General features: G+C 41.4%; 3 protein-coding genes across 3 annotated transcripts; 1 reads left to right on the top strand and 2 right to left on the bottom strand.

Moving 5' to 3' along the window:
• Positions 1-573: 573 nt before the first annotated feature.
• On the bottom strand, positions 574-9,605 carry akirin1 (akirin 1). The gene is made up of 5 exons (XM_020093422.2): positions 8,985-9,605; positions 3,211-3,357; positions 1,891-2,019; positions 1,179-1,250; positions 574-1,089 (listed from the first exon to the last, which is right to left on the bottom strand). Exons 1-5 carry the CDS (start codon positions 9,187-9,189, stop codon positions 1,079-1,081), a joined length of 564 nt encoding a protein of 187 aa, XP_019948981.1. The 5' UTR covers positions 9,190-9,605; the 3' UTR covers positions 574-1,078.
• A 1,166-nt stretch (positions 9,606-10,771) lies between these two features.
• cnr2 (cannabinoid receptor 2) lies at positions 10,772-15,951 on the bottom strand. Its single transcript, XM_020092838.2, has 3 exons — positions 15,821-15,951; positions 12,959-13,036; positions 10,772-12,864 (listed from the first exon to the last, which is right to left on the bottom strand). The coding sequence occupies exons 2-3, from the start codon at positions 13,014-13,016 to the stop codon at positions 11,771-11,773; spliced, it is 1,152 nt and encodes a 383-aa protein (XP_019948397.2). The 5' UTR covers positions 13,017-13,036; positions 15,821-15,951; the 3' UTR covers positions 10,772-11,770.
• A 6,380-nt stretch (positions 15,952-22,331) lies between these two features.
• On the top strand, positions 22,332-26,314 carry pnrc2 (proline-rich nuclear receptor coactivator 2). The gene is made up of 3 exons (XM_020093169.2): positions 22,332-22,655; positions 23,131-23,349; positions 23,515-26,314. Exon 3 carries the CDS (start codon positions 23,538-23,540, stop codon positions 24,006-24,008), a length of 471 nt encoding a protein of 156 aa, XP_019948728.1. The 5' UTR covers positions 22,332-22,655; positions 23,131-23,349; positions 23,515-23,537; the 3' UTR covers positions 24,009-26,314.
• Positions 26,315-26,384: the final 70 nt, after the last annotated feature.

Here is a 26,384-nt window from a genome sequence, read left to right as displayed (position 1 = left end):
AAGGCTGCTGCTGATAACGAGTCCTGGTTATAATCCTCCATGTCAGTGCTTTCAGGGTCGTACAGTTCATTTTACAGTGATTCCGTGGATTTTAAATTTTAATAGGACAATTTTCTGACATCCAAGGTGGTTGAAATACTTCAGAGTGTGTGAGAAGCTGGTTAATGAGGAGTTGGTCACAAACGTGGCAAAAGTACTCACATTTGTTACTCTAGTAGAAGTACGCATACAAAAATGACTCAAGTTAAAGTATTTGTATTGATTCAACCTTCTCAAAGGAAAAGGTATGAAAGTATTAACTGTTGTACTTTAAAGTACCTGTCTAAGTGACATTTCAATTGACTGCACCAGCGCAAAGCAAACCTAACTCTCGTCACGTTAATATATTTAAATCCACTTCTCACCAAATGTCAGCTGAGATCAGCTGCAGCTCCCCGAGACCCTCAAGGGAAAAGATAACAGACAGATAATGGAAGTGATCAGAAAACTGGAAATATGAACACCAGTACCATTTCACTTCCTCTGCTGGTGAGGACCAGTCATAGTGAGACACCAACATCCCAGACACCAGAGTTTAATCACAGAACTTTTATTTTTTTCAAAAGGGAGAAAAATCCACATTCGAGTAAAGAGTGAGGAGGGAAGGAGGGGGAGGTGAGAAATGTAGGACGACGTGGGAAGCTGGAGACATTAAATACAGCTGCTGGAAGGTTATACAGAATGATCATATGAGCCAATAAGCTTTTTTTCTACAGCGCTGGCAAGAGATTTGACACAGATCTGCTTTCATTAGGATTTCAAGAAAAAGAGCATATAAACAAGAAAAAGGGCAAAAAAAGAGGGACGGGCTTCATACACAGTTCATCTCCCAGATTCTAACTTTTGGCCAGCAGCAATAGTTTTAAAGTTAAGAAATCAACTTTTGGATTAAAAAATTGGATAAACCATGGCACCCGAACAGTTTGAGATGGAGGAGGGGAAAAAAATAGGGGAATAAAATGAAAATCGAGTGGAGGGAGGGGGCAGTGGAAGAGCAGCCGTCTTGTGAGAGGAAGCTGGGTTCTAAATCCACGTGAGTTCAGGAGACATCTGAAACGAATGAAATCATTGACACTTTAGATGTTTGATCAGATCATTCTTTTTTCACTCAGAGAATATTTATGGTTCCAGAAACTTACAACTAGCAGGCCGGGCTCCGTATCTTCGCATGATCTGGTCTTGTGTGAATTTCACAAAAGATTCATATTGTTCTGGGAAGAGAGAAAAAGATGGAGGTGAGGCGGCGAGCTGCGGATTCAAACACCAGATGGAACAGAAAGTGCATCCACAGTACCATGACTCATTCTCAAAGCAGGTCTGTGTAAAAATGGTCTTTATGTACTGATCCGTTTACAGCAAAACACCTGAACAGCAGGAAAAATGTTCAATCTTTTTCACTTTTCACTTTGAAATTAACAAAAACTGCACATCACAGCAAACATCATTTATGTGAGCCAGCAGCTGTTGTCTGGTAAAATCAACTGAAACGCAGTTAAATATCAAGCCATCACATCTATTCACTGTACAGACACTATTGAAGAACAGATCCGTTATTGTGTTAAAAAAAACATCCAATTAATAATGTCTTAACGAGCACATAGTTGAAGTGAATGCAGTTTTGTTTCAGTTATTTTATGGCACTTGTTCTCTCTTGCTGCCATAATTCATTACTGTCTCATTTATAGCCTTTGCATTTAAAAATCATGAAGTCGGAGTAAACAGAGGATGCCAGCACTGCAGACGTTATCAGACATGAGGGGATAAGATCCCTTCAACTGATCTTCACTGTCAGAACGTGAAAAGATGAATCATGAGTCTTGATGTGATAGTTTTTATTAAATTGTTTTTTACCTGCAAGTTTTGTGTTAAGGATCTGTTCGTACTCCTCCCGTATCTTCTCCTCATGGTCTTTGAGCAGGCGCTCGCACAGGTAGCTCACCTGCTTCAGTGTGAACGAGGGCTGGTCCTTCCTTGAGGCACCTGTGAAACACACACACACGAAAAACACAAAAATCAGATCAGCTATAAAAAGGCTGAATAATGAGGTGACAGACTCGTCCTCTTCTAAAAGTAGGTGCTCGGCCAGGTGCATATTTACAGCCGTGCTCTCTCATCCCTCGCCCCTGCAGGGACTACCAGGGTCAGGCAGCGGTAACGATGTCCCTTTGTGATGGAGACACAGAGTCTCGTCAGTGTCTCCATCACAGAAGAACTGGAGCCAGCTTCAGCGAGGTGATTCATTACCCAGTGGCCTTTAAGGTCTGCTATGAGCCGGTTAGACTAAAATGTTTGTAAATCACAGGCGGGGACGGCAGAGCGAGTTCTTCGAGACAGAAAGAGGCCGAGTTCGTCCAGTCAGTGTAATCTATGAGTCCGTTCTGCAGAGTGAGCGGAAAGAAGCTCGGGAGCCCGAAGGCCTCAGGCTTGAATTACATCTCACACCTTGACCGCCATGTTGTGCTGAATACATCAAACTGATTCACTGTTACTGCCGCACAGTGTTTCCAAAGAAGAGCAGGAAAAACAGTGAAGCAGCTTGTTTGTCAATATGCACGACTAGTCATGTTGTAATATTTGGATGAAGGCTCGGCATGTTGTAAATCCACTGCAACCTGCACAGATCTATGTCAGGGTAGCAACTGATCTTAACTGAACATGTTTTCACTGTACAGAGCTTTACACAAGTAAAAATTCATCAGTGTCATTTTTAAAAATAAAGGACATAAACTCTTTGTAGATGAAAACTGTCATTGCTTTTAAACATTTATTTTTATCTTCTGTCATTAGACTTTCCATGATATCACCTCTGCTATTCTTGGCTGTTTTCTGCAGTAAAGACATTGAAAGATGCCAATAAATCGCTCATCATGAATTTATTTCCTCTGTGGCACATCACAGATTACATGGAGGCATGTCTCTTGTCCAGTAAGCTATGAAAGCATCACTATAAATACACGTTTGTAATGGTGGTGCAAGTTATTACCAGCATACTGACACTTGCTCTAGAATTATTATTTTATATTATATCAATCTGATTTTTTGACTCATTAAAGTCCGAACTGGCTCAAAACATCCACTGCCAGTAGGTCTTCATCTAGCTCCAGTACATATTACATATACAAGACCAATTACATGGTTCCTGGAGTTGTGCACACTGGTAAACTGTTCTACCTGGTGGGGAGCTGGGAGCATTGATGGATGAGCTGGGGCTGGGGGCGTCACTGGAGCTACAGGCCTCAGTCTGGTTGAAAGCCCCCTCCAGCTGTCGCCGCCTCTGGATCCGACTGTACTCCTGTCGGAGGTTCTGGAAGATCTGCTCTGTGGGGAGCAAACAAAAACAAGGTTCAAAACATAAAAAAACACTTGCTCACTCACATATGTTTGTAACAGTCAGAAACTCCCAGTAGGCTGCCACTTAAAATGCAATCATGATGTGACATGTACTTGGAAGCAACAATTTTGTGAAACCCAAATTATTATAATGCACCCAAGATATTGCTTTACATTCAAACTGTGTTTCATTACAAGAATGAAACTACCAGTATTTTTTTAATAGTTTAGTATTTAGTCATTTAAAAAATACACCCATCACAACGACATTAATACATTCAATATGCATTCCAGGATAAATAGGGATTATTACTGGAGGATGTAGTCACCCAGTGTTGTTCAGATCAGCTATGGTTGAAAAATAAACTGCAGTCATGCTCACTTCCTGTGCTCTGTCACCTAAAATGGATTCCAAAACAAAAACATTCAGGGCAGGAAGTTGGTCTGAAATTAACATGCCGACTACAGCTGTACTGAAGCAAAGACACAACAGCTGAATTGAGACAAACTTCATGATCCTGTGACTGCTTCACTTTCATTTCTCTTATTACGGATTTCATGCTGTCGGCATCCTGCCAAAGCTACAAGTAGTGACAAAGGCTCAGGTTTAGGCTTCGATATAAGTGCCACTGCAATGTCATGAAGTCAATTAGAAAACTCTACTGTGCTTTTAATTTGAAACAGTGGATACAGGAATTTAAGGTCACATGGTAACACTCTGCCATGGTGAGAAAGTGCAGCTACAGCTCAAGGTGAGAGGGAATGAGGCGAAGAAAAGAAAAGTGGGAGAACGGTAGATTCAAGCAGCTCAACATTAAATTGCACATCTTTTTTTAAAGGATAGTTAACTACAGCTCTGCAATGTACTGTTACATTCCTCATTAAGATGAACCCTATACTGTCCAGCGTCAAAACAGCTTAAACATAGATCACAGCCTACACCAAACACATCTGATTAGAAAGATGAAAGTTCAAAAATAATTCTTGGGAAAAAACAGGTGCAAAACCCGCTGGCCTCATCCAGATCTGATAACCAAATGTTGGAGAGGGACTTAATCTCACATGTTGCACCTCTATCTAGAAATTCTGCCCCGTTTATCTTGGGTGTGGAAAGAGCATGAAGTCCTGTTGCTCACCAGTAAACTTGTTTGGACAGTGTAGGAAGCAGGATCTTCTCCACAAAGCAATCTTATGCAAAATAAATCACTTTGTCCCCCTGGCTTTCAAATTAAATTCTTACAATCAGCATTTAAAACATGTTATGTTATGTGGTTATAACATGGTATATGTGGACTGAGATCATTCCTCTTGTGGCCTCTGAAACCTGTTAACAGAAATAAGACAAGGCCTCAACCCAACAGACTGTGTTTAGCTACCATTATGGTCTAAGGCCTTGTTTATACCTGGCATTAACATGTGTCTGAGCTGATCCAATCACACGTGGACGGCTCTAAGTAAATCACTACCCACTGAGCTTTAGAATCCACCTTGAGTGATCACTTAACCTAGGATCTCACTTTCCCCCAGAGTGAGATAAATCTTGCAAAGTTGAAGTAGGATTTTTACAAAAATCCCCCTTCTCATCGACAGTGTTGAGCTATAAAAGTCAACTTTTACTGTAGCCAAGTGTCTAATGTCTGGTCTGGTGCTGTGGGTTTTTAGCTGCCAGTCGATTCTTGTGTTAAGTTTTATTCAAACAACACGGACAGCTGTCCAAACAAGCGATGAGACTCCAATGGGCTGTGACAGGCATCTGATAATGTTGCTGTTTTCACTAACATTGCCACGTCCTAAACACACAGTGTCTGGAAAGGTTCTGAGACTTATGGTCTCATTCGTGCCAAATTTATGGAATGTCTTAGTATTCAAGATGTGGTTGCATCAGACAAGAAGGGGCGACATTAATAATAAAAATATTGTCATCTCTACAATGTATTGTACAGTACTCTTTCATTATGTTAATATTTATCTAATATCTTTTCTGGTGTAAGGGAATGACTGAATTTGTATTTTAACCATAATCATAACCCTGAAAAAAGGGCCCCTATAACTATTAGATTATGGGGGGGGGGGGTTCATTTGAAGCAAGGGAAATATTTATGTAAATAAAACATTTTCAGACTTCTGTTTCTGAGTGAAAACAAGTGCTTAACCCATGAGAACAGTCTTACGATAAGACAGATATATGACTGTGTTTACTAAAAGGGAATGTGGTACATTCAGATGTCTGATTTAAGGAAGTGGATAACAGTCAGACATTGATTACTGACAAGAGGATTATCAGTACTTCTGGGTTCCTCTGACTGACGAGAGAAAACCCTCTTCTGCTGCCCGTCACTTCCAGTTTCTGCCAACTACTAGGAGCTCAAATGTGGGCGTTGCTTGGCAACAATGACCCTGCCACAATTGGGGCAAGTAATCAATCACAGAGACTTCCGGGAGCCAGGGCCACACAACGGAGAAAGCCTTGCCTAAAAGGCTTAGGCACAGGCCAAACAGTGAATACGACGGGAGATTGGCCAGATAGATTGGACATGCTGCTGGAGAGAAAACAAAGCTGACTCATTTAATTTCACCCTAGGATGCTGCAGGATTATGTGGGGAGGTGGGTTTCGAATGTCCAAACTGCCAGGAAGTAGGATGTGATGCATTGTGGGACAATTTAAGAGTGACTGCCATTAGTTGAAAAACAGCAGATATGGGAAATACCAACCAAACAAAGTATGACCCAGAGGAACAAATCTGTTCCAGAAGTGTTCGCCTATATCAGGTTGTGTGGATTCTTTAAGACAATATTTTAAAAATACAACAGCCTGTCCAGGGGAGTTAAATCAAATAGTAGAGGAAACCTTCTGAGATTGAACAACCCGAAGTTTTGTGAATCACTTGTGTTTTCACGAGTGCCAGGGGCTCTGCTATCCCAGGCTCATTATCCATCTTGAGTGAATAAATAGCCTATGTGCCTGTTCAGACCTGGTACTAACATGAGTCTTGGGTGATCAGCAACAATTCTCAGGTTGTCAGTTCAAAAAAAACTGCAATATGAGAAGTTGCCCTGGACACAGATTCCACTGAGCTGAGTTATGATATTGAACATGTGCAGATGGATTTTGGAAACTGTACATGCAGATTATAAAATAACTTCAGGTTCTTTTGTTTTTAGGTGTTAAAGGGTAGCAGTTGCAAGAAAAGAAGCAGATTATGCTGATTAATCATCTCTGTGCAAGAGTGCAGTAAGTATAAATATCTTATGAAATGTAACAACAGGCCACAGCTATTACTCTGTATTTCCTAATTCTTATAAGTGATGCATGACTTTTTTATTTTGTACTAAGACCATTGTTATTCCTTATCACCAGAGCTTCCTGACCACAGAGCAGGCCGTGTTCAGCCCTGTCCAGGCTGTAAACCAGACCGAACTCAGACAACGCAGCCTTTTAGGTTAACATTTGGCTGAGGCAAAAAAAAAACTGTCTCATCTGTCATCTAGGGGAATTTTACCACAGCACAAGCCCAGACTGGCAGCACAAGAATGAGGCAAAGGAGAACACAGTATGTGATCCTATCTGCACTTTGTAAGAATTACCTAAAACTTACCTTGGCCTGGTCATACCCTCGAGTCTCGCCTGCACAAAGCCCTGCTCGCCACAAGCAAACCTGACTAGCTGGAAAGCATGTGTGGGTACAGATGAGTGGGAGGGATGACAGCTGACCTTTTGCTAAATACAAAACTGCTTTCACTTGGCAAAGCAGAGCAGAAAGGCAGGCTCGCAGCACCAGTCCCATGAGGGGCCTTTTTCTGGGTGAAGGTGAGCATAATACCTGATATCTGGACGTCATGTCTGCTGCAGGCAAATCTACATTACTTCACCCATGCAGCTGCTAGGCTGTAATTCAGCCCGGCTGTCAAGGTCTACGAGAAATGGAACAATGCAGAGGCCGGTTGAATTCTATACATTACGTCTGTGCTTGATAGGCAATGCCAGTCCAGACAACCTGAAATAAACTGATCCTGAAGATTTATCTTGTGAGCTATTACACAGCATAGCTACACAATGAACCCCTGTCTGTAGACTGTACAAGTCAGATTTTATAAATAGCAGCAGGCACAATATGAAAATTGAGTTTGTGTGCGCTACTGTTAATTTGTCTTTAATTTCACTTTCATTTTCAGTTAACACAACCTATGCTACCTTCTCCACAGGTAAATGTTCCATGAAAAAAGACAGCTGAAGCCTAAGCCATGGAGAACAGAAATAAACAGGGATAGTACCCAACAGGCACGTAGTCATGGCATATGATTTGCCGCACCCTGTTGATCATCTAGGATGTTAAAAAAAAACTTGAATCCAAACACTTCATCTCTAAGCAGTTATGTGCCAATAAATGCAGGTTACAAGGAAAGCATCCTTGTAGTTCACAAGAAGTGTCGTTAGTCTGTGGCAAGATGGAGGACAATCTGGCACGAAAACTAACCGTGCTTGTTTATGATATGCTGTGCTACAGGCAATTAATTTCTACTGGGTCCAGCTAATCTCAATGCAGGACAAAAACAGGCCTTAGTAGCGCGGTCAATCCTCTCACATTTGACAGCAATGAAGTGATTGAATAAATTCAACGACATCCAGCATTTGTATATATTTGAATTCGGAAAGCATAAGGATTCCTGCCGTCATGCTGCCCAGATCTCACATTAGTATACACGATATGCTACTACATGGAAGAGGAGACATGTAGGTATTTCTCTTGGCGTCCCACACTGTCCAGATCACAGTGGAGCAGCAAGTCAATGGTAGTATGAACAATGCCTTCCAGAACTGAGGAGGACAAGAAGTGGTTATGGTGCATAATGGCAACCCACCCCTCCGAATGTAAGACAATTGACGCAGTAAAGCAAAGGGGACATTAGGCAGTCAGCTCCTAATTAACAGGCTGCTGCTGTGATGCCATTTGTCTTGTCAGGAAGCGCCAACAGGGTCTCTAGGCTGTCACCCAGGTGTTAGAGCCTGAGCAGGATCTATTGTCTGATCTAAAGAGTCCTCACATTCATGTTTCATTGAATATACCCACACATTTACTAGCAGTGATAGCAAACAACATGGCTGCAGATTGTGAAATGCCTCATTAATGATATTAGCAGCCATGTAGCTACATTCGTCAGTAAGAGCCAACCCCATAGCTGCAGATATTAGCAGCCATGTAGCTACATCCATCACCCAATGCTAGGGATATTATTAGGCTAAGCTAGGTTAAACTAATATTTGAACATGCGTTAATATCTTCATAACCAAGCCAGCATTAGCCTAAGTGAGCTAACTCGGTCAACTATGCCTCCAATGCGATGAGATGCCATGATCCCTGCAAGGAAATCCAAACGAGGCTTCTATTATTTTTTTTTCGTGTGACTATCGATTTACCACGATTAGTCAAAAATCATCTGTGTCGGTAACTTTGCGACGACGTTAGCTTAGCCCGGCTACCGCTTAGCCTCCAACCCCCATTCTGATTATCTCAACAAGCTAGCTAGCTCTCCATTCCACTCCACCCAAACCCCCTCCCCCCATGACACCCACCCAGAGGGGAAAAAAGACGCCAAACGTGGGTTACATCCATACCTGGGGTGAGCCGGTGCTCGCCTCCTATGGCCGGGGGGGACATCGAGTGCGTGGGGCTGTCCACCGGCGGACGGAGGTTGCATCTTTGCGGGGACGGAGTTCCAGGAGTCCCCGGTAGTGGATTGCACCTTCTCCGCTTGGGAGACTGGGGACTGAGGAGGGCCTCAAACTCCATCGACCGCTTTAGCGTCGCTCCGCAGGCCATGATCGCTGAGACGAGACGGGCTGAACAAACAGAGCTGGAGGGGGAAAAAAGACCCGCAGGAACCGGGGTGTAACGGCGGCGGTTGGTCGGTGTCGCGTCCCACGGAAGAGTTGAGTCTTTCTTCCTCTTCACAACAACGGATCTTCTTCTCTGGCTGGAGCTCGAGCAACGTTTAAAACGTCACAATGCCGGAGCCTACCATCAGAGTGACCAGGGGGGGGGTGTTCGCACATCCACAGCTTGATATTTATCTCATTACAAGATGAAACTAATCCTGTACATTGCACGCGCTTGGTTTTTCAAAGTGTCTCGTGATAAACGCTGGGTCCAGCTGTGCTCCTGTGATCATTTCTGCCGTTTTTACGCTGCGTTCTTCCCGTCGCCCAACCCCCATTGTGCTTTGTGGATCTCCTTCCGTTGAACTCGAATTGAAGGTTCACGAGACGTCTGGTGGTGATGAGCAGGTAGATCAGGAGGTGCCCACACGAGGTGTATGATACTAACAATGAGACTAATAAGGATGTTTTGTTATTCACTCGCAGCCAGGCAACAGTTAATAATCCCCAGTACACCCAGTACACAGTGAACATCTCTATCAGACATTCTCTTCTGTACAAATACTTTTTCATTATGTTACAATCATCAATGTTGTAATTGTAATTTTGCCCCCCCCCCCCCTGTTCATATTTTATTTTGGTAGCTTTACTCTTGTCGAAGGTTAAAAACAGAGGATGTCGCACCTTGTTGTACCGGATGAGACAATTTGGGATTTGTGAATGTGGGCTATACAAATACAATTTGATTGATTGACTGAATAAAGTCCCTTAGTGGAAAAGGAGTTGTTGTAGAGCTTAAACTGCTGAATCAACAAATTCAATGTTAATCATATTCTTTTGGGAGATTTTATTGGCTTTCAGTTCAATATAGGTGAAATCATTTACTGTCTAAAAGTACCAAAATGTTATTGTGAGTAGATTTTACCTCAAAAGGTGAATTCATGCAACAGGTATGAAAAGGAATTTAAACATGTCACACACTTAGTTACAGTAAAACAAATTCAAAATGATCAGAAAGCCACTATGGTGCTAGTGTATATTTTTCCAGCTGCATAAATCATATGTTATTATTAATAGATGGTATTAATGTGTTATTGTGCTGTATTATTTTCAAACATTTTAATAATTAGTTGTAAGTAATCAAATGCTTAAAATGTAATACATTGAACAAATAAAAACTGAAATGCATGATCAGAAATGGTGTTAGTATGATAGTGTGCAGGATACTGTAGCCACAATGTCTTTAGTGTGATGTTAGTTGATGTCCAGTAAGTTGTGTATTATAAAAAGGTCTGTATGTATTTTAAGAAGTAGCTGCAGCCTGGACCTTTTTCTCAGATGGCAGAACTCATATATTGCATTGCATTTTATTTAACAAAGGTAAATATGTAATAACCTTTTCTATAGTTTTTTTATTATTTATATCATTGTGTATAAACTGAAATAAATGTCAGATTTCACAGATAAGTAACAAAAGTACATCCACACATAAGTGTTATAAAATAATCAATAGTAAGAAGACATACTCAATAAAGACTTCAGACTTTTGTGATTCTCCTTTTTATTACCCTACATGCGGCTGTGAGTGTAAGTCCATGTCAGTTTGTGCTATACTGCAGCTGCCGACTGTCTGTTGCAAAGAGTTTTCTAGTGCCTGTGTGCTTGTTCTCTCTTTCTGGCCGGTGCCTCATTTACCTCGGCACACGGCTTGGATTCATGTGGTGAACATTGTGTGAAATCCTCCCCTGCATGGGGGCTTTTGTGGAGTCCTGGCATTCATGTGCAGATGGGATATTTGCAACCCTGAGGCTCCTCTGTTCTCGCTTGCTCAGGGACAAACACACTCAGACATAAACATATACAAACAACACATCGTTCACCCAAACGTTCAATTCACAGAAAACTATTTTTCACAGGCGTGGGAGCTTGAAACTGATGACACAGGAGGCAGAGAGGTCAAAGGTTAAAGGTTAGATGGTCACATTGCATCATCGCGCTTGAAAAAGCTCAACACACTGAACCCTTTTGCTTGACCTAAACCAATCTATCTCCACTTATATTACTAGTAATTAGTCCCTTCAGTCATAATGCTTAATGAAACTACTTGTATCCTATTTGCAAGAAGAGTATCATACTAATAATAGCTAAAACATTATTTAACTAATCCCAAATGTTGTAATTTTGATTTAAGAAAAACTAATTACTTACAAACTCTGTTTTATAGTTGTTGAAATTTGAATGTAAAACACAATATGTTGCATGTTTTCATAGACTCTCTGATGTTCGGCATCACTTTTATCCACTAACAAATTTAGAACTTAATGTCAAATAATTTTTACCACACTAGACATATTCAATTATTACCACTTTAAGCTATTTATGATCAGGAATCCTCCAAGTGGGTTTCATGTAGATTTGACTCTTAATCAACAGTAAGGTTTTTTTTGAGTCATCATCTACACTACAAGCACATCTCTATAAATATTTGTCTTTAGCTACTTCTTCCATTCAGCTCTCCACTTCCTTCATTTCCCGACGTCCAGCTGCTGATTGTTGTTGACGATCCCAGAGATGGAGTTGAGTTGTGTGGTTCTGAGCTGGGGCGTCTCGTCCTCGGAGATTGCAGTAAAGTTGTTGTCGTCTGCAGAGGGCAGTTCAGGAGTTAAATCCTCTGTGGATGTTTTACACCTCCCGATCTCCCAAAGCCTCAGTAGTAACTGCAACAGGGCGATTCTCAGCTCTCTGCAGCGCAGGGCGTACAGCAGTGGGTTGACTGCAGAGTTAACCAGGCAGAGGGTGCTGCAAAAGGCAAAGGCCCTCTGCTGGGAGAGGGTCAGGTTCACAGAGACATCAGCTAGCATGAAGGAAAGTGCCGGAAGCCAGCAGCCCACGAGTATCAACAGGATCAGACCGAAGGTACGAGCCAGCCGGATATCCATCCTCATGCGGTTGTGGCCTGTCCCTGCTGGTCCCTGTATGCTGTTCATGGACAATTCATGGCGGTGAGCCTTCCACAGGATGAGAGCGTAAGCCCCCAAAATAAGAGCCAGAAGCACCAGGATGAAGCTGGTCCAGCAGGCCAGATACCCCTGGTTGATGTAGGGGAAGAGGCGTGAGCAGGGTGAAGTGAGGCCTGTGGGACACCTCCAGCCCATCAGGGGCAAGAAGGAGATGAAGATGGTGGCGCTCCAGAGGATCAGCATGCTCAGGAGGGCTCGCCGCCGGGTCAGCAGCACCTTATAGCTGGAGGCCTGGTGAATGCAGAGGTAGCGGTCCAGAGCAGTCAGCAGTAAGCTTCCCACTGAGCTGGTGAAGGCCATGGTGACACCACCTAGCTTGAAGAGGTAGGCAGTGGGGCCATCGCTGCGGCGAAAGAGGTGGAAGTCCAGAAAGCTTGTGGTGAAGAAGCAGCTGGCGAAGACATCGGCCAGAGCGAGGCTGCCAATGAAGAGATAGGAGGGTCGCTGGCGTAGAGAGGCTGTGGAGGCGATCACAACCAGCACCAGAGCGTTTTCCAGCAGTGTGGTCGGACCTGCCAGGAAACAGATGGAGCCGATCGCCATCTTCTCTGCTTGCGTCAGGACCATGTAGCATTCCAGCTTCTCACATGATCTGTTCGCTGAGGAAAACCCACATGTAGTGAATGTATCTTAGCGGTATTTAATAACAAAAGAGAGTCATGCATCTGAAGAAACGTATGGATAGCCACATACCTGAGTTCTCTTTGGCTTCTGTGGATCCCAATGAAGCAGGATTCTCCCAGTCCTCCATTTCATCCACCCTCTGGGCTACTGTTAGATTTATATTAGGAAAAAATAAAATGATCTTTTAATGATTGTATCTGAAACTAAATTGCTGGTAAACAATGTACAATTTTGAAGTAAAAATGTAGAACAGTTGTTATAAATGAATTGATGAAATGATTTCTTTACACAAAGATGTGATGCAACAGCTGCTTTCTGTACAAAAAAAAATCATAAACCTACTTTTCTGATGAATAATAAAATAATCATAATGTTATTAATAAACCAGTGTGAGATATAAGTGAAAGGGAAGTATTGGCAGAAATTTAATGTAGAATAATCCTCATGATGTTTTCACTAGTTCGTTTCATTTAAGCTGTATAAATTGTAGTTTTCTTGACCCCAGAAAAGACCCTTTATATTTACATCGAGGGGACCCTCTCTACAGAGGCCGCCATGTTTTTACATTAGTCCAGACTGGACAAACTAAACACCTTTTGAGTTTTTATTACAACTGAAGGCTGCCACAGGTTATTTTTCATGTTTGGGAGAGGAAGGTGAGATGAGGGGTGTTCAGATGCAACATGCAATTTCAACACATAAAATTGTGCACACTGTACCTTTAATGAAAAGGGAACAAAACAGCAGCAATACCAACATTCTACAGGAAAACTTGCATCGATTTACATTGTGTATTTTTACTTGTTATTTGATGTATAATAAATCTTCAACTTGAGGTTTTTCCATCAAATGGAAAAAGACTCAAATGTGGAGGATGTGGTTAAGTAGAAAATGTGATTACTCTTTTCTCTTTGTCAATATTGAACTTGGAGCTTAAAAGGAACATTAACATTTGTGAGTCATGGCTGAGAGTCATTTAGAGGTCGGAGCAAACAGACCATGATCATTGCTGTGTCAGTTGATGATTATAGGGAGAAATGCCTGTTAAATGAAAAGACAGACATAAAGATGTCCTCAGGGAACAAGATCCAATTTAGTTAAAAAAATCTTGACATCTTTACATCGTGTAAAAGAAGAATAAGAACAAAGCCAGTTAGGTTGTTTTCAGAGTCAAATCCTGTGATTTAATTTTCAAACGTTTCTGTAACAGGAAATATGTAATGTTGTTATACCTGGACTGAGGTTGAAACATATAGTGAAGCTGCTTTCAGCTGCAGCACACGGATGGAACCTTCATGATCTTAAATGTGGTCCATTTCCACTTTCAAATCTTAATATTAAACAATACTTAATTCTCCTGTAATACATTTGCTTTGTTGATTTTTCTTGACCCTTTATCCCCTGTGTTGAATCTAGAGCAACTTGTACTTGATTTGTTGCACAGTAACTGGATTAGAATGGTTTTATAACTGATATATTTCTATTTCTATCTATTTGTACTTTATTTAAGCAATCCATATATGCACTTGGCATACGTGGGAGAAAAATACTGTTCTGCATAGATCAGTCACACATTTGAAAACAGAGTCAGAGAAATCCTATTAATTCGGCTCATCCATACAATGGATATTTCATTCATATTTCCATATCCACTATGGATGAAATGAATTCAACTGTGAAACCACTGAATATTATCACATGGGGGGTTGAACACTGCCCTCTTTTGGAATCAGACAGGACTGTATTTTACCTGGGCAGTTAACGGGCGGGTGAAGGTCACCACTGAGTTGAACAGAGTGCATCACCAGTTTGCAATTAATAGATTAAACTCTGTGTGTGGAGCTGATGTCAGAGGATTTGATTAAAGTCAATAATGCTGAGATAAACTGGAATGTTCACCTGTAACAGTTTGGACACAGCAGCTTAAACCTGAGGAATATAGTTTACATGCAAGAAGCATGATGCAAACACATGGAACATATACAGTCATTTTGAAAGAAGAAGGTGCGGAGCAATGAGTAAATTCATAAAAGAAAAGTTATCGATATGGATCAAGGAACGTAGTCGGCTTATATATGATGCAGTATAAGTGATTGCTGTGCTCGGATATAGACAAAGGGAACGATTTCAGGTCAGCGTGCCCTTCATTCCATTGTTTTCCCTTTACTCTGCGTCCAGTGACACTTATTTTTCATCACAAATGTAACATTACCTTATGAAAGTGAAGAATATATATATATATATATATATATATATATGTTCTTTATGTGGGCTCAAGTAGTTTAATAAAATGACTTTCCAGAGAGCCCCTTATTGACTTGAGGGACAATATTTTTCAGTTGCACTATGGGCCGTATAGCTGCATGCACTGTGAATATTACACCACCTCAGGCTCTCTCCTCTCTCTCCCTCGTGGTGAAAATCCTGATATACTGGATTGGATTTTGACTCTGAACCATCTTATAAAAATCATTTTCGTTTCAAGAAAGCAGCAGCAACAGTGCCCACAGGAAGCACTTATTTTCTGAAAAAGGAGCAAACAGACAATCCATTTCAGTCAAATCTCTGGCGACATTCACATGATGTTGCAACAACCCCTTGAGTTGCTGTTGCAGCCTGCCACATTATTTCAAAACATTACAAGCCCCTGTGGAACAAGCAGTGAAATGACAACTCAAAATATATGGTTTTGTAGCAGCAAAAAAGAAAAAAGAAACTCGACAAAAATAGGTCAAAAGTAGTCGAACTGCTGCCCCAATGCACTTATTGAACACAGGTAGTATATTGGAAATAAGAATATGGTTTCCTTAAAGCATCTAAAATCATCTGTTAATAACATTTGCAACCATTTTAAAGCAAAGTTAGAGAATAACAATTTCACAGATTTTTTTTATATCTTGAATGAAATAAGAGCCTTTTTTGAGAGCTTACCTTGTGAATTCTTTTCTGGTTTCACTGATCTGATTTCCTGTCTCTCTCAATACAACCACAGCACTGCACAATCTACAGACTAGTGACAAAGTGCATGAGTGAGGGGAGAAGATATGAAGCGTAGCTGTGATGACAGGGGGAGAGAGAGGGAGGCAGAGAGAAAGAGGGAGAGGCAGAGAGAGCGAGAGAGGGAGGGAGAGAGAGAAACAGAGGGAGATGAAAGATGCCAAATGATGTTCTTTTGAAGTCTGATGACTACAGCTGGAGACTGTGCAAAAACTAAAGCCATGAAGTCAACTTCTGTTTGATTCGATAAAGCTGAGGCGCTTCTACCCGTCACAAATTCACACACTTCAGGGTGCTGTGTCCTTCACGATCAATTTGTTTCCAAGCAGACGGGGTCGTGCACCCTGGGGAGGAGAGCACTTAGAGATGTACTCGGGTGTCGGATGCTGGGTGTGAAAAACATGTCGATAAAAAGAACATCTGGTTCAGAAGAACTGTTGATAGGCAGGACTCCTAAATCTGAGAGCATTTCCATCATGAACAGAAAATGAACCAAACGAATGAATCAGCAAACTTAAACTTTTATCTTCAAATGAATAGCGTGGTTTATTTATAGTTTATTTCCCCCCCCCCTACTCAATTTAGCTAAAAATGTCTTAATATTGGATTATTTCTACTCAGCACCAGTTTTTCCTTCCACCTATCTTGCTAATGACTCTCCACCATCTTCCATCTTTATTTGAGTATCTGCCATCACATGTACATGTCCTTTCCGTGTAGGATCACATGGCATATGCTATTTTTAAAACACATATGTTGAGGGATTACAAGAGTGCCTTAATTGCTTCTGCATGGAAGAACTGGCAAGATAATGAATAGGGGTTTTAAATCATGTCGGCCATGTTAGTTTAAAGATTGTAAATGTGTGCATTGAACAGATGATATGATAAAGCTAGTTTGCACTTGTGTCACTATAAAGAGACATTTGATTCATCTACTGTCTCACTTTCTTAACCAATTCTTTACCCTGGAATCAATAGCGGCATTTTAACCATTCATTTAAAATGTTTTTAAATTTAATATAATATAACAAGTTTAAAAGTTAAATCTAAGAAAATATGGAGGTTTACTTGCAAATTCACAACCAAAATAACAAAATTGTTATTACACCGTCATCCAGCTCACACACCATGTGGAATGATGGTTTGATAGATCTGGGCCAAAGGTAATCGAAAGCAATACCACTTGAAAACCAAAGGTGCCAAAGACGCCCAATTTGTTTTATTGAAGTTGGGCCATATTCACCATTTACCACATGGGCTACTTAAGGTTCACATCCAGATTACACCTTCTCTAGAGCATTGCATGTTTGCCAAAATAAGGCCCACGGTAGTTTGGGGATATTAAGACCACATTTGCTATTGCTATGTGGACTATTTTGGACTCACATCCAGTTTGTCCGGGGCAAAAGACCAGAAGTGCTGCATCATTGCCAGAAGTGGCCCACGTCCGTGAGCTATCTGTGAAGTTTTTTGATATTTTGCCTTAAATTTTGCACCAGTCATTAGTGACAGATGCCCGATGAAGCCACAACCTCAGGGCCAGGGTGTAATACAACTTGTAGTACAACAGGGGGCAATGCTAAGCAGCCCTGACCTATAGTGGACATGACTTGACTCTGTAATGTGGCATGGTGCATCATGTAAACAATGCTGAGTTAAAAGTCTTTTAAATGTTTCAGTTTCTATTCCTCTAAGATGTAGAATCAAACACGACAATCAATCTGTTCTGCAATCAAGGCCATTTAATTTGGCTAATATCCCTTTGGTAAAAGAAAAAATAAATAAAGCGCACAAGTAGTTCAATAACTATTTAATCAGGTCACAAAATCACATCCTGGAGGCAAATTTGCAACCTATTTCAGCTTCAATTTAAGAACAGCTGCAACACACCGTAACTGGGGCTCACAAATATATCAAATGATTTAAAAAATGGGTCAGAAAAAGATGATTTGTGATATTTATGATTACATGTTATTCAAGTATTGATTTCAAAAGCAAAAACAAAAGACAACTGGTCCTGAGATGAGACAGTGATAACTGCTGCAGTGATCAGGTCTTCTGCTATGACCTGATGGATCCAGCAGGCCAGGAGGCAGGAAATGTGATTAGCAGCAGACAGCACAGCTACAATAAGATTAGAAATAAGATGTCGTCTCTGTCACTGTCTGGCCAGGTGCTGCACAGCACAGGAGACAACAGGACGGAATCAAGCCTGAAATGCTCAATTATCAGATGGATTACGTCATCCTGTTGCACAATCCTCCTGTTTTAGAAAATCACCATGGACACAAACATCAAGCAAGCTTTGCTGTTTCCAATTGATTCAGGCTGAAGCAATTAATCAGATTTCCTCTCCTCATTTCCAGATTGCCAGACAGACAGCAGGATCACATCAGCCGTATGAAAAGCACAAAACAAATCACTTCATTCTAAACGCTTTAATAAAGCATGATTATCTACTGTATTGTGCTGTTTAGAATATTAAACAGCGTAACTAAAATTAGAAGTGAAATTAAAATGTACAAGACTTAATCCTTTATTTGTTCCATTTTAAAGGGATACTAATGATTTGTGCTGACTTGTATTTCTATTCAGGACTTTATTGTTTTAGAAAATTCTTCTATCATAAGTATAAGTACAAAATACTTTCAAATATTTCGAATTTTGGAGGTTTATATGATATTAATAGCTGTTCAATTCAACTCAGTTCAATTAACTGCTTCAACGGTGAAGTTATTCCAATGACACAAACAGAAAATTCACATATTATTATTTATAGATTTATAAAGATTGGGAAGTTTCATGCCCATAGTATAAATGTATATAATAAGTGTCTAAATGCTTTTGCAAAGCATTATATAGTCAAACATTTGTGTGTTTAACAATATTGGTGACTAGAAAACATTTATATGGTGGCTATAATTGTTGAGTTGAGTTTAGAAGAAAGAGCTGAAAGTCTCAAGTTCCCAGAAAACAACTGAGAGCAACAGCAACAACTCATTCAACCTCCATCAGAGCAGTTTGAACACAATGTGTTAAACACAGTCTAATGTTCCGGTAATATTCTAATAACAGAAGTAGGGACAAAACTCAACTTTCACTTTGGTTAAAGTTTATACTACAGTTTAAAACATTCCATTAAAATGAAATGTTCAGCCTTCAAATTCTCAGTTTACTATTCTCAGTAATTACCAGGACTAAATCTGTCAACTGAGAATTTTTTTATTTCTACATTTTAAAAACAGTTGAAATGACATCTTGTTTAGTTTCTGTGTTCTTCTTTGTGCTGTGTCAAGCTGTCCCTCTGATCCAGATGGGGAAAAAAACTTGGCAACACAGGAAAGAGAAAAGAGATTTGAGTTTGCCGTTTGTATGAAAGGTCTTTGATAAGAGCTCCACTTCTCACTCAGTGTTCCTCTTTTATTTCCATCGTCACTTTGCGTGGGTGAGTTTCAGAAGACACGTCAGACTTTTCAAATTCCCGTGAAACTTTTTCTCATTTACTTTCGGTCTTTAACACCCAATAACAACTGTGACTGGCCAATAGGAGTGTGAGGAGGGACCATCTGGTCCGTCCAGTTCTCTGTGTGTGTGTGTGTGTGTGTGTGTGTGAGAAAAGGGACGGAACGTGGCAGCTTTTGTTTTTCATGTATTTCCATTCCTCGCTCCAGGACAGCCCACTGTACATTCATTATCTCAATGACATGTTTACAATCCAAGCCTCTGCAGCCAGACAAATATGGAGATGTGTCTGTCTTCTATCTTGTGTGTGACCTACAGAAGCCCCTCTGTGACCTACTTTCCATACATAGCTGACTCTTCATGGGCACAACCCCCTTCAAAGGTTTCTTTGCAGTGGGCAGTGTCCTCCCCTGGCCTTCAGCTGTGAGCTCTATCCGTCACAGTGTTATGCAACTCTTTTAAAATCCACACATACTGAGGTAAGGGAGGGGAACATTGACTGTGGACTTTGTTCTGAGTTAATTGGTAACGGTGGTTGTTTTGCATTGTTTAGCCTGGACCTGCAGACTCTTATAAAACCTGCAGAGAGATTTTATAGCATGAAAGCTGCTGATAAAGTCCTTTGAAATGATAGGAGGAAAGTAAGAAACAATCAGCTGTTTGAAAACAGAAATCTTCACAAGTTTAGAATCTACGAGTCTGACATAAAATATGAAGTCTGAATGAAAAATGTGACACAAGATGAGAAAATTATTCCTATAAAACTAAAGGGCAAAAGATCTAGTTCAAATTATACAACGGCTAGATTATAAGTTTGAGTATAGTTTGAACTAGATAAACCAGATTCAGCCACTTAACACAGTGCTTTGGAGAACAGTTGTCTAAAACGGCTTTCAATAATTTCCTTGACATGCAGGGCGTGTCAAGCATTTAAATAATTCCATTTAATATTACCTGCTCTTATTCATAGGGTAAAGGATTTTGTTTTTAGTAAGCACTCACCTACCTACTCATGAGGGAACTCCCCACTCCAAACAAAAGGAGAGGCGTTGGGGTTCTCGGTTAATTCAACAAAATGTCGGGGGCAGGGCGGTTCTCACTCACTATAACCCTCAATGACTTGTCCACATGTTGCTGCAGATTTATGGCAGGGTGACATTTACAGTATATGGCACTCGTTCTTACGGCTAACTCTGAACTGGGCCTTTGATTCAAAGCTTACACTGAAATATGACACAGTGGAAAGAGTAACATCATCCTGTAATCATCAAATACCTATTTAAAAATTGATAAGAATGTAAAAGTAGGGAAAAAACTTCACCTTCACTTTGGTAAAAGAATATACTACAGTTTTAAATATTACATTACAATGAAATGTCGAGCATTCAAATTCTCAGTTTACTATTCTCAGTAATTACCAGTACTTAAGAACTGGCCCCTGACACAGATATCTTGACTTTATTTAGTCGGTATGTAATTGAGGCAACAATCTCAGCAGAACTTTACTTTTGAAGCTGGTCAAAGTGGAGCAACATTCTTAAATATTAACCTGGGATTATGAAACCAATCTGAGGGCACGGGTGTATGTGTGTGTGTGTGTGTGTGTGTGTGTCTCCACTGTGTTAGTAAAGAAGAAAAAAGTTAATTCTGCTTCTGATTTTTTTTTCTCAGCCTTTGAGTTTCTTGTGAAATTTGGAAGATTACAGTTATTTAAATGGGGCCATGACGAGATTGGAGAGGAAGTCGCTCTGAAGAGGAACTGCTTCCAACTTAAGTTTTTTTGCAACTAGTTTTGAAATCTCCAACAAAGTTTTGATTTTATGAGTTGATTACATGCAAACCTTAATCTGGAATGTGGCTGAAACTGACAAATAAATCTTGTGGAATAGTGGTAACTTCGATGGTTCAAAATGACATACAGCACTTCACATGACTTTTGTGAACACACGCCTGTTGTGACCACTGGGGCTGGAGGACTGGTTTAAGTAAATTTCCAACATAAGATTCACGTCATTTGTCTGTATATATATTTGCATAATAATAATAATCAATAATTGATCCAGCATCTTTGCACTCTGCACCATGATTCACCTAACCCATAAATGTAACCATGTATGTTAACAATCCATCTTTGTCCTCTGGTCATAACTACTAGTTAAATGTCTCCAGTCCCCACTTTTGTTCACCTGTTGCTCTGGTGGCCTATTCACTGATCTGCCGTCACTGGCATGTGGATGTTGATAAGAAAAGATAAGATAAAGCTTTATTAGTCCCACCATGAGGAAACTTGCAATATTACAGTGAAAAAATAGGCAGCAGTAAGTAAAAAAAATTCAAAAGTAATGTGTAAAACTTAAGTGTAAGGAAATATAAATGGAATAAAAAGTAATATATATATATATGAAATAAAAAAAGTTCTGATGATTGTGTTTTTTATATTGTTTTTATTGGTAGACTGCTACATTAAAACTTCCCTCCTGGGATAAATCAAGTTGTCTGAATTAAATTGAACATAGGGGTCAAGTATACATACCAGTTTCTGGTAGTCTACACGATGCACACAAACATGACAAACAGAGCTGATTCCGAACCTGGTCAAGGTTTTGTGTGATGGGTGGGGGGGAGGGTACAGACAGCTCACAGACAGCTCACAGACAGGAGATGTTAGAACCACAGTCTGTTGCAGCTGTTGTTTTTGTTTTCAGCACCAGAACCTGCCACGAACACGTTTCCCTCCAGCACAATAAAAAGCACCGAGACAAACACAAACCACGGACGCGTGTACCGTGTAGCGTCGGTGAGGACTGAGACCTTGTCCAACACAAAGGAACGCACTTGATGTCAGACGTGTATTTACCACAGTCGTGTTGTGTTGTGGTTCCCTCGCGCTTCCTCTTTCAGGAAGTTCCCGTAACAAAGGGCTGCAGAGGCGGCTCCGCTCATTGACGTCATCGCTCTGGCAACAGCCGTGGAAGTGTACGCCCCCCTCGTCGCCGATTGGCCGCGCGGTTTGTCCTCGACACGCGATTGGTCGGAGCCTGGCTCCAGAGAGCCTCATAGCTCCGCCGGAGATGCCATTTTGTTGCAATAGAGACGGAGTCGGGAGAGAAGAGCAGTCCACAGCCGCTCCTTCTCCGGTTTTCAACACCGCACAGACTCGGAGGGAAGACGGACTTGCGACGGATCGCAGCTCGCTGTGTTTCCCGCAGAGTCCGCCGACACATTTCAGAGGCTGTTCTCGTACAAAACATTTTTTTTTTCTTCTTTCGGACGAAAGGCTTCGACGACCAAGCCTGAAGAAGTCGGTAAGAGACGCTGCTGCCCCGTCGCCATGTTGAGCTCGGTCTCCTTTGTTTTGCTCCTGTGCCAGATTAGTGCGACCCAGATAGTTTGAGCGTTATTTGTCATCACCGTTCCTCTTAAAATCAAAAACTCACCTGAATGGAGATGATTCATATTAATATATTTGTTTGATGCTTTAAACCCGTAGTGAGATTCTCGGTGGGACAAAGACACCGCAGAAGAAGAAGTGGGAAAACAGTGTCGCAGTTGTTATGTAACACTGAGTTGTTGTTGTTGTCATTTTATATAACAACATTATGTCACGTTCAGAGCAGCTGCTGAGGTTTTCGCATTTTTGTTGTTGTGTTTGAGGCACCGGATGTAATGACGCATTCACTAATGCACATCCCCCCCCAGCCTGGAGCAAAACAACAACCGACTGGAAGTCGCGCCTCATTTCTCCTCATAATAAATAAACCCATTCTCTCCCCTCCTCAGATCCAAGGCCTCTTGGAGCACCGTGTGCCGAGGTGAATTGATGTTCAGCTCGCCTCCGCGAGAAAACAACGCTCAGTGGCACATGAAAACCTCAGACCTTGCTGGACACAAAAGTGCAGTGAGAAGTAGACAGAAAGCTACTTCGAGGACCTGGGGCCCGATCGGAGGCGAACGATTAAAGAGTGATCTCTGCTCCGTCGACTCTCTGACAACAAAGAGGTGAGACAGAGCTGGGGGTTGTTTTGCTCTGGGGCTGTGTGGGGGAGGGGCGACGCTGGCCTGTCTGGTGTTTCTGCACGTAGCCCTCGTAGCGTGCGTAAATTGTCCAGTAGATCAGAATACATCCACGGGACTGCACTGTAACAATATATCCTCTTCATGTAGGTGACACGTAGTGCTGAAGCAATATGGGAGGTGGAGAGAGGTACAACATTCCAGCTTCCCACCCTGAGCGCCCTATGCCCAAGAAGAACCATCAACTTGGCCGGGCTAAGCCGAGGAGCCGTGACCAGAATGGAGCAGCAGCATCTGCAGGAGGGGCAGGGGGTCTTCACCACCATGGCCACCGCCGGAGTGACAAAGGCGCAGCTTACCACAGGTCGCCAGAGGCGCGGCAGGCCGCGTCTGCAGAGAAGGGTGTTTCTGTCCGTTTTGCCACCAACTATGATCAGAACTGGGAGGGTGCTGTGTCTCACCTCAACACGCTCCTGACCACCCAGGGAAGTCCCAGCTACGCAGGGCCCAAGTTCAGTGAGCCACCCTCGCCCAGCGTGCTGCCCAAACCCCCCAGTCACTGGGTGTCCTTCTCAATGGGCTCCTGTGACAACAGGGAGATGATGGCCTTCCAGCTCAAGAGCCTACTCAAAATGCAGGCCTGAGAGGGATACCCAAACTCGACCATTTAAAAAAGATAAGCCAATGCCCAATCTGGGACTCCTTTGAAGGCATCCACTCACCAGGAACACTGCAGTGTTGTAATACTTTTAGCTGTTTTTTAGATTGACTTCCTTGAGGGTTAGGGGGCAAATGCAGCAATGCACTGCTTCTAATGTTTACACCTATTTTTAACCAATATAAAATATTACAGCCCTGCTGCCTTGTTGGTCGGTGATGCCTTTAGTGGAGTCTGTCTGTGACTCATGAGAAACTGGATATCCTTTGTACTTTTTGTTTTTTCTTTTTAATGTTGGCTGTCAAAGCAGTGTATGAGTGTAGGTTTTTTCCTTCGAACAGTGGTTATAGTACAGGTCAGGTAAATTCACATCACTTTTACAGTCCATTTCTGTGGACAGACGAGCGCTTCATTCGCATAAGTCGATGATCCTTTGGAGTAACCTCTGAAGCCTCAGGTGCTATAGCAAACTTACAGTTGTAGCACTATTTTCAATAGGGCCCATTTTTCCATTCCTTGTTTGGGAAAGAAAATACACTCAACTGCCATTCTGCAGGGAAAAAGCTATCTTACTGTAGATAATAAGCTGTAGCTAGTTAGTACAGGTCAAATGTTTAACCCCAAACTGAAGGGTAATAAGAGACCATGGCACACAGGCCTGGACTATCAACTCCTGTACCTTTTTTTTATTGCGCTGTGCGCACATGCACTATAGGAGTTGAGTTAGTCTAAGGCCCATAACACTCTTATCATAGCATTATTTTGTATAAGTCCATTTTTTGTTGTGGTTGAAAGATGTATGATGTGCTGTGTGTAACCAAAGCAATGTTCTTTCAGTAATTTCTTCTCTATTAGACGTCCTCAATACGTGGGTGGCATCACTGTCATTACCACTTTAACCTTGCCAGCTCGAGTGGTGAAAGGGTTAGTGAGTTCCTTGGGTCACCTTTTTTTAACTATTCATCGAGTTCAATCAGCACTGTTATTGCTCCTCGGTCTCTGCCTTTTCAGGACAATGCTGCAGCTCTATCATGCGGAAGAGGGCCAGACTTTTTTGGAAACAAATTTCACAACTAAGTCCCATAACACGGTCCTATCGGCTGCAGGCATTTGTAAGCAATGTTGGGTAGAGCCGAGGAAGGTTACTGAAGTTAAGTGGCCCGAGGGACTCGACCTGAGAAAGGAGGCTGGTGTTTGTGTTTACAAAATTGGTCAGTGTTTGACCATCCCATAACCAACAGGCACTTGCTGCCTCTGCCTCTTGTTTAACCTCTTGCACTGCAATCAGACAATTTTTATTTTTCATAAGTTACAGGTTAGGATGCTGTTGAAATGGTGGAGGCGTAGTTGACTATCTCCCTATGGATTTTTGTGATTCGGTCCTCTTTTGAGGCCCTTTTTCCTTTCCCGTTGCAGAATTGAAGCTGTTTATAGCCAGCCTTAAGACGACAAAACAAAATATGAGAGCTTGTGTTCAAGAGCCATGTAAATAATGAAATGTATAATGTATAAAGTACTTGTAGCATATGTACATTTGCAGACCGTGTTTGAGGCCTGCCTGACAAAAGTATTTTTAGTAATAACACTGAATGTATAGACATGCTAAGGACATGTCTTGACTTCAATACTGAAGAATATTTTTGTTAAAAAAATCTGCCTATAGCATTTGTCAGTACCCCTGCACTGTTATCTTTCCAGAGATCTTGCACATGTTTTTTATTGTTTTGTAATATGCAGTGTAGGGTGAAAGATGCTATGTGCAAAATAAGTAAGACTGCAACAAATATCAATTTGATCTAAGGAGACATGCATATGTGTGACGGAATTGAGTTCTGAATGTGCTTACAGTATGTAAGCGTGATGCTTTTAATCTTGAGTTGACCTGTTTGTGCCTATGTTGAAACCCATGCTGAAACTATTTTTCATTAGGTGGCAATCTCACAAATTGGCCAAATGTTTGTTTTCTTTGAAAAACCACTTTCACTTCTCGGCTGTTCTTCCGCCAGCTGACAATTGAAATTGGTCCCCAGGCTGTATATTACTATTGGTTATTCATTTTGACATTTTCTTTCTTGCCCCTGTTTGCGCCATGCATGGCACTGTCTCCGTATAAATTTAAAACATGTATTGAATTGGCTTTGAATTTGTCCCTCTGATAACATGTCACCGAAGATGGAAAGAAAAATATGCCCTGTTTTAAGATTGGTAAGAATTGGTTAAAAAAAGTAAAAGAATGTTCTCTGAATTGATGACAAATTTTAACAAAAAATAAATCCCTTCCCCCTCCCCCTACTCTTGTCTGTGTTTGAGTATCTTCTGAAAGGTCAATATGAACTCATGCTCCTTGTCATCCTCATCACCA

The sequence above is a fragment of the Paralichthys olivaceus genome, chromosome 13, assembly GCF_024713975.1.
Source record: "Paralichthys olivaceus isolate ysfri-2021 chromosome 13, ASM2471397v2, whole genome shotgun sequence".
NCBI lineage: Eukaryota > Metazoa > Chordata > Actinopteri > Pleuronectiformes > Paralichthyidae > Paralichthys > Paralichthys olivaceus.
This window is presented reverse-complemented; position numbering and strand designations above follow the sequence as displayed.